Source organism: Corylus avellana, chromosome ca2, assembly GCF_901000735.1.
Source record: "Corylus avellana chromosome ca2, CavTom2PMs-1.0".
Lineage (NCBI taxonomy): Eukaryota > Viridiplantae > Streptophyta > Magnoliopsida > Fagales > Betulaceae > Corylus > Corylus avellana.
The window spans coordinates 27,815,947-27,830,471 of record NC_081542.1 but is presented as its reverse complement, the minus strand read 5'-3'; the positions used below and the strand labels follow the sequence as shown (position 1 = coordinate 27,830,471).

Genomic DNA, 14,525 nt, shown 5'->3' with positions numbered 1-14,525 from the left:
ACAAAGCATATTTCAGCAATGTTTTGCTATATATGTTCTTTGTGCTATAAAATTTGCTTAACATCAAAATTGGTCGCATGGTGTGAAAAAATAGAGCAGATAAAATTAATAATCATTGCTCTTCTTATTTCTTTAGTATATTCGATCGGTGGTTCCTATACCCATCCGGCCATCATGTTTCATGCTCTTACCCATTGCAACTTTAGTTGCGGATTATATAGGCAAATCCATGGAGGATCACCGTACGTTGATTAGTTTTTGAAATTTGTAAAGACTTGCACAACATATGGCCAGATCAAGATAACTTGCTTAGGGAAAATAAATAGATTATATGACAAATAGTTTAAAGCTTACCATTTCTTCCATTTCAAAAGCACACCCGTTAAATACAACTGTACAATGAAGAAAGATGATGGAATTTGCGGACAAGTATCATCGAAATTTAAAAGTAGTGCATTTAACAATGGAGAAGAAGCAAAACATTGAAAATATTGGAAGACAAGATCAGTTGGGTACGTACAACAAAGGAATCCTTCCTTTTATGCTGGTCAAAATAAAAACCCCCATTGTAAAAATCTCAGTAGATGGGGTCAACGTAGTAGTAGTCGTAGTCGGAGAAATTGCTGCCACCTGAGTTGTACTAGGAGAAACCGCTGCCACCTGAGCCGTAGTCGGAGTAATTGCTGCCACCTGAGTATTCATAATATACTCATAAGTATCAGACAAATGATATATATATATATATTAGACAAATCATCTATGTCCGAAAACCCACCAGATAAGTCATCAAAAGAATAACAACCATTAAATTCATAGTCATCAATGGAATCATAGGGAAGACGCAAGTGTTTAATCTGTTGAGCACATCTTCTTCCCAAATCCCCTGCCAGAGTGACATTCAAACATCGGCGTAGGTCAAGCGATTCAAGGTGAGGACAACCATCAAGAATGGCCTGCAAGCCCAGATTAGTCAGATCATTTCCAACAAGCTGGAGGCGGCGCAATTCACTCATGTTCTCTGCAATAGCAACTGCCTCCTCATCTCCATTACTCTGCCTCCAGCTGTTGAATTTGAGTGATTTTAGGAGAGGGCAACAGCGGCCCACAGCTTCCAGAGCTTCTTTTGACAATGGACAACATGAAATGGAAAGCTCCTCTAGTAATGGAAGTTTTGCAGCCACATCACTCAATCCCTTGTCTGAAATGTCATAGCAGTATGCAAGCTGAATGCGTTTGAGCTGACTTGAGCTGTTAAAATACCATGAAAGGAAATGACAAAAAAGAACCAGCAAACACAAATATGTGGAAGAATATTTCTACATCAGCCAATTCATCATTGGGAGATTGAATCTACAACATAGACTGTGAAAATGGTGGCAGAAATTCTTTTTTTGATGAGTAAACTTTATGGTGCCAGAAATTCAATAAAAGATGCATTTGTATCAACATGGCGTGGCATCAAGCCTTTCATCTTTTTTTGGGTAAATAAAGACATACACTTCTAATTTGTTGTTTCAATCAATCTACAACAAAAAGGCACTCGCTATTAAAAATTAAACATAAACATATTAATCAACATAAATCAAACCAAATCCGAACAAAAAATATAAAATAAAATACCTGTCAGCAATGTGCCGGAGGAGCTCGTCGGTGCCGAATTTCCCGACGTTGATCTCGACCAACTGGCCGCAGCGACGGCGTCGCGGCACATCCTCTCGAGTTCGTAGTCGACCCATGGGTAGCCACGGTTGCCCATGTCGACGGCACTGCACATAGACGGGTCCTTGCAGAGTTTGAGCCACGGCGAGCACACCCTCTGCGCGCGCGTCAGGATCTAGATGGCACCCAGTTTCAGCAGGATCGACGCCATCACGTCCGGGGGCACCTCCAGCCAGTTGCGGAACTCACCTGCGGAGTCAGGAGGAGGGTCCATCGCGAGATTTTCTTGAAAAGGCTGGATTGTGTCACTTGTGTGTGTGTGGAGGGTGTGGAGGGGGGCGAGATTGAGATCCCCGTTAATTGGGAAGATTGTGTGTGTGTGTGGAGGGGGGAGATTGAGATCCCCGTTAATTGGGAAGAAATTAAAAATTTTCTAATTGTTAGTGTGTGTGGGGGTTGGGGGTAGGGGGAGATTGAGATTCCCGCTAATTAGGGAGAAATTGAAAATTTTTCAATTGTTAATCGTAATCCTTCATTTTAAATTTAGTGGTTTATAAAATACTAGCTACTTTTGTATAATCGAGACATTAAATGCTGACTTTTATTTTACTAAGATTTAAATAATTTTATAGACCATTGGTTTAAAATGAAAGGTCACGATTAACAATTAGAAAATCTCTAATTTCTTCCCAATTAGAGGGGATCCGGATCCTGGAGGGGTTAATTGAATTCAAAGATGAGTTGTCCTTTCAATTTCCACCTTGAGAATTGCAAAGGATTGAGATCTCCCGCTATTTTTCAAGAATTGTCCATTTTATTTTTTTGAATTATTTTATTATAAAATTTAAATAATATTTTGGAGGGGGATCCCTGCCAATTGGGAAGAAATTGAAAATTCTCCAATTGTTAATCGTGACCCTTCATTTTAAATTTAATGGATTATAAAACGCCAGATACTTTTGGATAACAGATGTATTAAATACTAACTTTTGTTTTACCAAGGTTTAAATGATTTTATAGTCAATTAGATTTAAAATGAAGAGTCACGATTAACAATTGGAGAATCTCAAATTTCTTTCCAATTGGAGGGAATCCGGATAGAGGGTTTAATTGAATTCAAAGATGAGTTGTCCTTTCAATTTCCACCTTTAGAATTGGAAAGAATTGAGATCCCCGGCTATTCTTCAAGAATTGCCCATGGATTTTTTTTTGAAATCCTAGCTACTTATTTTCATCCAACAGCCACAAATCCGTCACGTGTCCCACCCAATATAAAACAATAAATAATTCATTAAAAAAATAAAATAATTAAAAAAATAAAATGGGGTGGTTTGGCCACCCCATTCTCCCCCTAGGGGGTGGAAGGCCACACTAGCTCAGCCTTCTCCATGGCCTTTGGGGGTGGTCGACGCCACCCCCTAGGCTGAGCTGGGGTGGCTGGCCCTGCTGAGAGGAAAATGGGTGGCAAACCACCCCATGCTTTTTTAATAAATTTTTATTTTTTTATTTTATATTTATTTTTAAAATTTAAATAATATTTTATTATTTTATATTAAGTGGGACAAGTGGCGAATTTTTAGTTGTTGGATGAGAATGGATAGCCAGGATTTAAAAACAATTTGATGGACACTTTTATGAGCATTGCTGGGGATCCCATTCCAATTGCGAAAGGTTTAGGGTGCGTTTGGGAGTGCGTTTTTTTAAAAATAATTTGCGATTTTAAACCAAATCGCAACTTTAAGGTGTTTGGGATTGCGATTTTAAAAATGTAAATTTTAAAATCGCAAAAAAATCTGCAATTTCCATAAGCTGATTAGAGGGTGCTTATTTGAAAAAGTGCGAATTTAAAACAAAATCACGATTTCTATTAAAAAGATATTTGGCGCAATAGTTACCTTTTTTAGAACGGGAATGAAAAAAATACCAAGAATACCCACCTAAAATATATTAAAACCATTATTTTCTCTTTTTATTTTTTTCTTCATCCTCTCTGTCTTGTTCATCCTTATTGGTAATTTGGTCATGGAACCGCAATTATATGCTAATATTATCCAAACACTCAATTGATAAAAAAGTTTTAAAAAGTAGCAATTTTAAAAACGCAATTTTTAAAATCGCACTTATTAAAATCGCATTCCCAAACGGCCCTTACTCATTTCCAATTTCCAATTACTACTATTCCACTTGCCCGCACTTAACAGAAAATTCTTGCTGTTTGTATTATTTGATTTAAATTCTTGTATAAAGTTTAGAGATAATTTATAATCATTAACAAAATCCAAGAGCACAATAATGTTCACTTTTCACGAAACCATTTGTTTGCAAACGATTGAGTTTGCATTGAATTTCTTTAATTATTTTAAAATATTCTTATTCTAGGTACCCCTAGTTAGCCTTACCAACGTTGCAATTTTCAACAAACCAAGGCTGAGGCGCTACTAGGATAACTTACTAGCGTTGTCTCCAGCTGATATTATTGGGGTGTTTCGGCCGTTGTCACCGGTGTTTCTTGACTATTGTCCAACAACTTATTTCGACAATTACTAGTCGTCTCCAAAGAAACTACTTGGTCCTTCACTATCAGCCAATAGTCATCTCCTTCAATTCGTTGAGAAAAAAAAATAATTGTTTTTCTTTTCACTTTGAGTTTGAGAAGATGTTAGAATATATGTTTTCCATACTAGGTTGATGCTAAAACAGTATTAATTTAAGTTTGATTGTAATCTAATTTTACCATACTTGTATTATCTTACATACCATAGTTTTCCTATAGATTGAGATCTTTGGGTGATTTACAATGGGTAATTTAAAATAGTATTAATGTTGACTGTCTAACACCGAACCACCTTTAAAAATATTTGTGTCTTTTCTTTCTTTTTGCTTCCGCTATAATTCTCAAATTTTATTTATTTATTTAAAATTCTACAAAACCAATTAACACCTTGTTTAATTAGAAATTCTAGTTAGAATTTAGATTATGTTTTGCCAAAAAACAAAAAAACAAAAACACAAAATTTAAAAGTATAAATAAACTTGGAAACTTTTTTTTTTTGGATCTAGAAGCTTAAGAAAAAAAAAAAAAGGGTTCTTCGAAAAAAAAAAAAACATAATAACAAACAATCCAAATACAAAACAATCTTATAAATATTAAAGATGATAACTTATAGGAACTTGTCATAAATCAGCCTTTTTGTCCACTCCAAAAAAAGACAATCACGCCAGTGTGAAACAATAAGAGTGTGTTAGACGAAAACACCGAATCTTTTTATTTTCTTCAATAGTTCATGAAAATCCCTACTTCCTTATGTCGCTGCTTTAGCACCCGTAAAACCAACAACATCAAATATGACAATAAAGCAATATTTTATTTATGAGAAATGCTCATTTGTATTCTCTCGTCATTTTCTATTCTCATCTTTTGAAAATGAATTATTAGATTTGTAGGATTCATATAAGTGAAGGTGTAGGTCCTATAAATCTAATGGTTACAACAAACCTTGAAAATGATTGTCATTCAGCTATGACCAAAAATCAAAGCCCCTCATTCTTTCTTACTTGAGGAAACCCTCCTCACCATTATTTTCTTTATTAAAGTAAACATTATTTTATCTTACTATGTTCTAATTATTGCATTTTATATTTAATTGTGAAACAATATTTAATTATTAAATGTTAAGCTTAAAATGATATTCTAATGAAACTAATTGCCATTTTGTTTTAAAGGAAAGGAATAAGCAAAAAGGGTAAAGATGCAACATCGTGAACATCAGACTTTTTTTTTTTCTTTAATTTTTTTAAATTTTTATAAGCGAAAAGGGAAGGAGAGAAACATCAACTGAAACTATTCTATTTGGGCGTGACTAGAGTTACAGCTATCCGTTGAACCACATATGAGAGGCCTAGACGGTGAGAATCATAAGTATTCTCTCAAATCCAACCAAACCATAGCCTAACCTAGCTCCATCACGGCATTAATAGAAATCAAGGTGTTTCACACTAATCAAGCATGAAGATTTTCATTGCGGGATTTAAATCTATGCCTTACTATATACACAACTATTTAAAAAATTTTCTTGGACAATTGAACAATTATTGGTTGGTGAAAGTAAGACTTAAAAAGAGAAAAGAAAACGAAAAGAAAAGAAAAGAACAGGCTTTTTCGTAGATAGGAGGGGGCAAAACCCGTTTATACCTGCACAACCCGCCCTGCGCCACCCAATTTTCCCTTTAAAATAGATATTGATTAAAAGCTTTAAGATACCAGCTTTTCTTCACCATTTTTCCACTCATTTTATGAACTTTTATGAACAATATGTTCAACTTCCTTGCAATCTTGAATAGCGAAAGCATACGAATGATGGAATGAGACTTTTTGTTCTGTTTGTTTGTTCTTTTTCCGCTCATTTAATTTATTATTTGCTCTGTTTGTTCAATCATAAAAACCCAAATTCATCAAACTGGAGATATTTTCCACGAACTTGAAAACATAGAACCACTGATCTCATCCATAAAACCCGCTCTGCCCCGCCCCATTATGAAACCCGCCCCCGCCCCTGCGTTGCCCCGATCCAAAAAACCTGAGGCCCGGCGAATACTCTTCATTAAAGCCGGGTCTTGGGTGCCATTTTAATACCTGCCTGCTACAAATAGGGTTTTCTAAACTTCAGATCCGGCTCGATCTAACCCGTGCCCGCCCTCGTGCTAGAGGGCATCCAGCTTTTGATTTGAAAAGAAGAAGAGGCAAAACTTTTACTTTTGCTATGCGTGGAGTTCCAAGTAAAGTCAACAAGATTTTGATTAAACAAAATGGAGCAAGTCCTACAAAGATTTATCTAGATGGTTCTCCATCTAGATAAATACCACTGTAATAAGTTGTTTATAGTGGATTGATCGGAGTTAATCCCGTGAATGTAGGCCCACTGCCGAACCACGTAAATACTGTGTGTTGATCTCTTGCATTTATTATTCAATTATTATTCTGTGGAGTTTGCACAATCATTGATTCATGGGTTTATCCATCCCTAACAAATCTCTCTATTCCTCTGCCTCCTGCCATTGAATTTGAATGATTTCAGAAGACGGCAACAGCGGCCACAACTTCCAGAGCTTCTTTTGACAATCAACAGTATGAAATGGCAAGCTCCTCTAGTAGTGGAAGTTTTGCAACAACTCCATTCAATCCCTCATCTGAAATGAGAAAGCATCTTACAAGACCAAGGCGTTTGAGCTGACTTGAACTGTTAAAATACCATGAAAGGAAATGACAAAAATGAAGCAGCAAACACAAATATGTGGAAGAATTCTACATCAGCCACTTCATCATTGAGACATTGAATCCACAACATTCTTACTTTTTTAAACAAAAATATTATTTGACTCATTATTTTAAAAGATCAATTAACGCTATTCCACTTCCCCGCACATAACAAAAAATTCTTGCTGTTTATATTATTTGATTTAAATTCTTGTAGAAAGTCTAGAGATAATTTATAATCATTAGCAAAATCCAAGAGCACAATAATATTGTTTTCACTTTTCACGAAATTATTTATTTGAAAATGATTGAGTTTGCATTGAATTTCTTTGATTATATTAAAGTAAATATTCAGATTCGTGGTACCCCTAGTTAACCTTACCAACGGCCCAATTTTCAACAAACCAAGGCTCAGGCGCTATTGGGATCCCTTATCGGCATTCTCTCTGGCTGACATTATCTGGTCTTCTGGTCGCTATCATTGGTGTTTCTTGGCCATTGTTAGTCGTCTTCCAAGTAACTACTCGGTCCTTTACTATCAGCCAATAGTCATCTCCTTCGTTCACTCGCAATTCATCGAGAAAAAAAAATTGTTTTTCTTTTCACCTTGAGTCTGAGTAGATGTTAGAATATATGTTTTCCATATTAGGACGTTGATACTAAAATATTATTAATTTAAGTTTGATTGTAATAAAATTTTACCATACCTGTATTATCCTACATACCGTAATTTTCCTATAGATTGACATCTTTGGGCAAATAAACGTATGCTATAATAATGCTCTTTTTTTTTTTTTTTTTTTTTTTATTTTTTTAAATTTAAAATTCTAGAAAAGCAATTAACACCTTGTTTAATAATTCAATATGAAATTTTTTTGTAATAGAAAGTCTAGTTAGAATTTAGATTATGTTTTGCAAAAAAAAAAAAAAAAAAAAAAAATTTAAAGTATAATAAATAACCTTGGAAACATTTTTTTTTTTTTTTTGGTTCTATAAGCTTAAGGGGGGAAAAAAAATTTAGTTTGTTAAATTTTTGGTTTTTTCCCTTTTTTGTTTTTTTTTTTTGTTTTTTTTTTCTCAAAACAAAAATAATAACAAACAATTATAATACAAAACAATCTTATAAACACAATCTTATAAATATTGAAGAGAATAACTTATATAGAGACTTGCCATATATAAATAAGCTCTTTTGTTCACTCCAATGAAAAACAACCACGTCATCGTAAAACAACAAAAGTGAGTTAGACGACGAAAGAGAAATACTAGAATCTAATAAAAACTCTATATTTTGCCTATAAAAGTCCACATGGCAAGATGTCACATTATTTTTTTGTGGTGGGAAAAAGATAAAATAAAAAGAAAATGATATGGCATCTTGCCACATGAATTTTTATAGGAAAAATATGTAAAATTCTAGCATATCTCTAGACGAAAACACCGGATCTTTTATCTCAAATGAGTAACAAAACCTGAGAAAACCCTCCTCACCATTATTTTATCTATTAAAGTAAGGGTAACTTCACTTTAGACCCCTGAATTACCACGCGATTTGACAAACCCTCCCAAACTTCAAAACCTTTCAATTTGAACCCCTTAACTTTCAATTGCAGTCAATTTGAACCTCTCCAGTAGATTTTAAATGTTAAAAGTGAGACAATGATGTTTATAACCCATGAATTTTTTTATAAAATTTCAAATTTACCCTTAATTCCAAATTAAAAAAAAAAAAAGTAAAAAAAACAAAAAACAAAAAACAAAAAACTAGGGATATTTTTGTCCTTTTAGGTATTGCCGTTAGAAGTTAAGGGTTAAATGTGACGAAAGAGTTCAAATTGACTACAATTAAAAGTTTAAGGGTTCAAATTGAGAGGTTTTAAAGTTTGGGGGCTAGTCAAACCGCATGATAATTCAAGGATTTAAAGTGAAGTTACTCCTTAAAGTAAACATTATCCTATCTTTTTATGTTCTAGTTCTTGCATTCTATATTTAATTAATTGTGGAACATTGTTTAATTATTAAATGTTGAGCTTAAAATGATATTCTAATGAAAGCAATTGCCTTTTTGTACGAAAAGAAAGGAGTAAGAAAAAGGGGTAAAAAAGCAAATTTATTTATTTATTTATTTATTTTTTTCAGTTCTCAAGAAAAGGGGTAAAGTGGCAACATCGTGAACATAAGATTTTTTTTATTCTTTATTTATTTTTTAAAGTTAAAAAGGCAAGCGGGAGAGATCAACTGTGACTATTCTATTTGGGTGTGACCATAGTAACACCTATCTGTTGGACCACACAAAAAAGACCTAAACGGTGGGAACTGAAAACACTCTCTCAAATTTGTCTAAATGATAGCCTGACTTAGCTCTACTACGACAATAATAAAAATCAAGGTGATTTACATTAATCAAGCACGGAAATTTTTATCGTAGGATTTGAATCCATGCCTTTAATATATTCACAACCACTTTAAAAATTTTATTGAACAATTACCCTAATGGTTCGTGGAAATAAGACTTAAAAGCAAAAGATGAACAAAAAAAGAACAGGGCTTTGTCGTAGAGGACATCCGGCCATTGATTTGAAAAAAAAAAAAAAAAAGCTGGCAAAACTCTTACTTTTGCAAATTATTACTATTCGTGGACTTCAACCTTTTCTCTTTACTATTTATCTGTAAATCTTTTTCTTAGAGCATTCATAATGGAGAAGTCAAATGATATTTTTATCTAAAATAGCTAATTCGATTTGTAAAAAAAACCCCACTTTAGATTAGCAAAAAAAAAAAAAAGGCAAAATAGATATTTGATTGGATTAACCCAAAAAAAAAAAAAAAAAAATTCATTAGCTAAACTATATAAAGTAAGTTTTGAGGAGCTATTTTGCATAAAAAATTGGCTACTCCATTGTGAATGCTCTTAAAATGATCCAACTAAACTTATCTTCATTAGGTTAAATACTTTATTAGTACATGAGTTTGCAAATTATTATTTTTTTACCTAGGATTCAAATCTTATCATAAATGATACTTGACTTACGGGAAAAGACCAACTTAATACCTTTATTAGGTTCCGTCATACGTGTCATCACATAAAAATGCCACGTGTCCTATATGATGCCACGTGTCATCATATATATTTTTTTGGGTGGCCGGCCACCCCCATTTTGGTCATTTGGGGGGTGGCCAGGCACCCCAAAAAAATTTCATTTTTTTTTTTTTTTAGATTTTAGTTTTTTAATTAATTTTAATATTTTTTTTAAGATACGTGGCATTTCTATGTGACGACATGTGGCATTCATTTTGTTTGGGCTAATGAAGGTACTAAGTTGGTATTTTCCCGTAAGTCAGGTACCATTTATGATAGGATTTAAACCGTATGTGAGAAAAAATAAAAATGTGCAAACCCAAATACTAATAAAATAAGCCTACTATTAACTAGTAAATATTTTTCTTAAAATGATCCAACCAAACTTATCTTAAGGGGATTTTTTTTTTTTTACATGTCCACATAAGAGAAGAGGGAGGGGAGATTTCGAAATATTGATCTTCGCTTCATGAGGCGTGGTTCACAACCGATTGAACTAATATTTAGGAACCTTCTTAAGGGGATTTAGGAAATTGTTTCATGTACGATTTTTTAAATTTTTAATTATTTTGTTAAAATTAATAGCTAAAATTTTATCAAATCAACATTTATTATTTTTATTAGTCCAATATTTAACGCTCAATAATTATCATATTCTACCATATTGATATTTCCTTCAAATTTAGAGTTAAGACCAAGTTGCATCATGCCGATAAACCAAAACTCAAAAAATAAAAAATCTTCAAAGAATTCACAACAAACAAGGCTGTATTGCCATGTTATTTAACAAACAAGACCTTAATAGTAGTACAAAGTATTTAACAATTTTCAGCATAGGAATCATTCTATTTATGCTAGTCAAAATTAAAATCCGCAACGTCGAAGCAGCTCTCGAAGTCGAAGTCGTAGTCGACGGGACTGGCGAGTACTGAAAATTCATAATATACTCATAAGTATCAGACAAATGATCTATATAGTCCCCCTTTCCTTGTTCTTTTATTTGAATTAAAAAATATATATAAGTATTAGACAAATGATGTATGTCCTTAAACCTACCTGTGCCAGTAATTCTCAATTCACAAATGTCCTCTTTAAATTCATAGTCATCAATGGAATCATGGGGAAGACGCAAGTCTTTAATCTGCTCAGCACACCTTCTTCCCAAATTCCCTTCTAGAGTGAGGTCCTTACAGCGCCGTAAGTCAAGCGATTCAAGGTGAGGACAACCATCGAGGATGGCCTGCAAGCTGTCGTTAGTCAGAGTATAAGTTCCAACAAGATTGAGGCAGCGCAATTTACTCATGTTCTCTGCAATAGCAAGTGCCTCCTCATGACACCTTTTAGAACCCCGAAACCAGTTGTTGAATTGGAGTGATTTCAACAAAGGGCAACAGCGGCCCACAGCTTCCAGAGCTTCTTTTGACAATGGACAGTATGAAATGGCAAGCTCCTCTAGTAATGGAAGTTTTGCAGCCACTCCACTCAATCCCCCATCTGAAACGCCAAGGCAGTTTGCAAGTCGAAGGCGTTTGAGCTGACTTGAACTGTTAAAATAACATGGAAGGAAATGACAAAAAAATCTACACATACATTTCATGGACCTATAAATAAATAAAACCTTGCATATTTTCTGATACTTAATTATACATCTAATTAAGGTAGACGATGGCGATAATTAATTACAGAAGCGTAATTATTTAAACATGAAGAAGTGAAACCAGATGTCCTGGGATTTATTATGCATAGGAAGATTTTAATTATAATTGGTTCAATGGTGCTGCAATAAGCACTCATTGTGCACAAGATTCCCCCCCACCCACACACAAAACAAGAATTTATGGTGGCAGAGGTTCTTTTTTTGATGAGTAAACGTTATTAAATAATAAAGATGCACAACAAGTAAAATTTAAATTTTTTATGATCATCAAAACTACATCCTCCAATCAAATTCCCGCTTTATCAGCCACAAGGATTCCATGTACAACTCAAGGATAAAGAACATCAATCAATCACATTGTGCAACAAAAAGGCAGATTAAACATAAGCATATCAATCAAAACCTTAATTTCAGGCGCGTTATTCAAATCAAATCCGAACAGAAAAAAAAAAAAAAAAAAAAAAACCTGTCAGCAATGTGCCTGAGGAGCTCGTCGGTGCCGAAGTCGTCGACTTTGATATCGACCAACTGGCCGCAGCTGCGATCCACTGCGTCGCGGCACATCTTCTCGAGCTCGGGGAACGTCCAGTGGTCGCCGGGCTTACGCATGTCGATGGCGAGCCACATTGACGGGTCCTTGCAGAGTTTCCGCCACGGCGAGCACACCCACTGCGCGCTCGTCAGGATCTCGATGGCGCCCAGTCTCAGCAGGATCGACTTCGTCAAGTCTCTGGGCAGCTCCAGCCAGTTGCGGAACTCGTCTGAGGGGTGAGGAGGAGGGTCCATCGCTAGATTTTCTCGGAAAGGCTGGGATTTTCCGGGAAAATAAAGTCGGGGTTTTGGGGACTGCTTGTGTTTGTGTCTGTGTGGGGTTTTTATTTGCGAAATAAATTAGCTAAAAACCGGTTCACCGTTAATTCACATGAAAAGTAATGTGTTTTTTAACCAGTTGAGAAGCACTTTTCTTTAATTATTATTTTTATAGCGTACGCTTTTTTCCCCTGTTTCTAATAGTATTAATAAATAATAAGTTTTAGTTGCCTCATGTTTGTGAATAATAATTAATAAATTCTTGCTATATTTTTTTTCTATGAAATTCTTTGTGCTTGTATTATTTGATTTAAATTCTTGTAGAAAGTTTGGAGATAATTTATAATCATTAACAAAATCCAAGATCACAATAATATTGTTTTCACGAAATTAATTATTTGTTTAAAACAATTGAGTTTGCATATTGGATTTCTTTGATTATTCTAAAGTAAATAGTCATATTCTTGCTACACACTCTTTAGTTAGCCTTACCAACGACCCAATTTCAACAAACCAAAGCTCTAAGATCCCTTGCCCGCATCGTCTCCGACTAACATCATCATTAGGATCTTCCAGTTGCTGTCAATGGCGTTTCTTGGCCATTGTCCAACAATTTATTTTGGCCACTGCTCGCCGTTTCCCAAGTAACTTCTCCGTCATTAACTATTGGCCAATTGCCGGCTTCCACCACTGCTACCCACCTCTTAGTTGTCTCCTCCTTTCATGCACAATTCATCGAGAAAAAAAAAAAAAAAAATTCTTTCCACCTTGAGGAAGGAATGTTAGAATATATGTTTTCCATATTAGGCTGATACTAAAATATTATTCATTTAAGTTTGATTGTAATCAAATTTTACCATACTTGTATTCTCTCACATACCATAGTTTTCCTATAAATTGACATCTTTGTATTGTATATATAAATGAAGATAATAATAGCAAGATGCAAAATGGTGAACGTAAGGGTCTAATAGACTAATACCAAACCACCTCAAAATTTATTGTGTCTTTTTTTTCTCTTTGCTTCCGCTATAATTCTCATTTTTTTTTAAAAAAGGAAATCTACAAAATCATTTAACACCTTGTTGAATTCAATATGAAAATTTTCAATAACTAGAAAGTCTACTTAGAATTTAGATTATGTTTTGCCAAAAAAAGGAAACCATTTTTTTATTTTTTATTCTAACAAGCTTAAGAAAAAAAATGGTCCGGTTTGTTAAAATTTTTGTTTTTCATCTTTTTTTTTGTTTTTCTCAAAACACAAACAGTAACAATTAACAAACAATCCTATAAATATAAAAGATGATTACTTATATAGGGGTTTGGCATAAATCAGCTCTTTTATGATCTCCAATAAAAGACAAATACGTCAACGTGAAACAACAAAAGCGAGTTAGACTAAAACACCGGATCTTTTTCTTCTCTTCAATAGTTCACTAAAATCCCTATTTCCTTATGTCGTTGCTTTAGCACAGGTAAAACCAACAACATTAAATATGACAATGAAACAATATTTCATTTATGAGAAACGTTCTTTTGTATTCTCCCATCATTTTCTCTCCTCATTTCTTGAAAATTAATTTTTAAATTTGTAGGGTCCACATAAATGAAGGTGTAAGTTCTACAAATCGAATGATTAATTTTTAAAAGAAGAGAATAAAAAAATGATAATAGCTTAAATGTGGGAAACCCTTCTCGCCAATTTTACTGATAATAATTTTTTATTTAATTGTGAAATATTATTTAATTATTAAATGTTGAGCTTAAAATGATATTTCTAATGAAAGTATTGCCTTATTTTAGGAAAAGAAAGGAATAAAGAAAAAGGGTAAAGATGCAACATAGTGGAAAGAAGACTTAAAGCAAAAGAAAAAGAAAAAAGAAAAAGAAAAAGAAGAGGGCTTTGTTGTAGAGGACATCCAGCCGTTGATTTGATAAAAAACAACGAACAAGAAAGGCAAATGTCTCCTACATCTGCCAGCTATAAAAGAGACCGGATAAGACAAAATAAAAGAAAGCAAAACTTAAGGGAAGCAGCAAAGAGAAAAGAAGAGGTGTAAACGAAA

At 33.8% G+C, this 14,525-nt stretch overlaps 1 protein-coding gene and 1 pseudogene across 1 annotated transcript; both read right to left on the bottom strand.

Moving 5' to 3' along the window:
• Window positions 1–342: 342 nt before the first annotated feature.
• On the bottom strand, window positions 343–2,009 carry LOC132172203 (putative F-box/LRR-repeat protein 23; annotated as a pseudogene).
• An 8,733-nt stretch (window positions 2,010–10,742) lies between these two features.
• Window positions 10,743–12,518, bottom strand: LOC132171441 (putative F-box/LRR-repeat protein 23). Its single transcript, XM_059582752.1, has 3 exons — window positions 12,116–12,518; window positions 11,049–11,536; window positions 10,743–10,920 (listed from the first exon to the last, which is right to left on the bottom strand). Exons 1-3 carry the CDS (start codon window positions 12,433–12,435, stop codon window positions 10,847–10,849), a joined length of 882 nt encoding a protein of 293 aa, XP_059438735.1. The 5' UTR covers window positions 12,436–12,518; the 3' UTR covers window positions 10,743–10,846.
• Window positions 12,519–14,525: the final 2,007 nt, after the last annotated feature.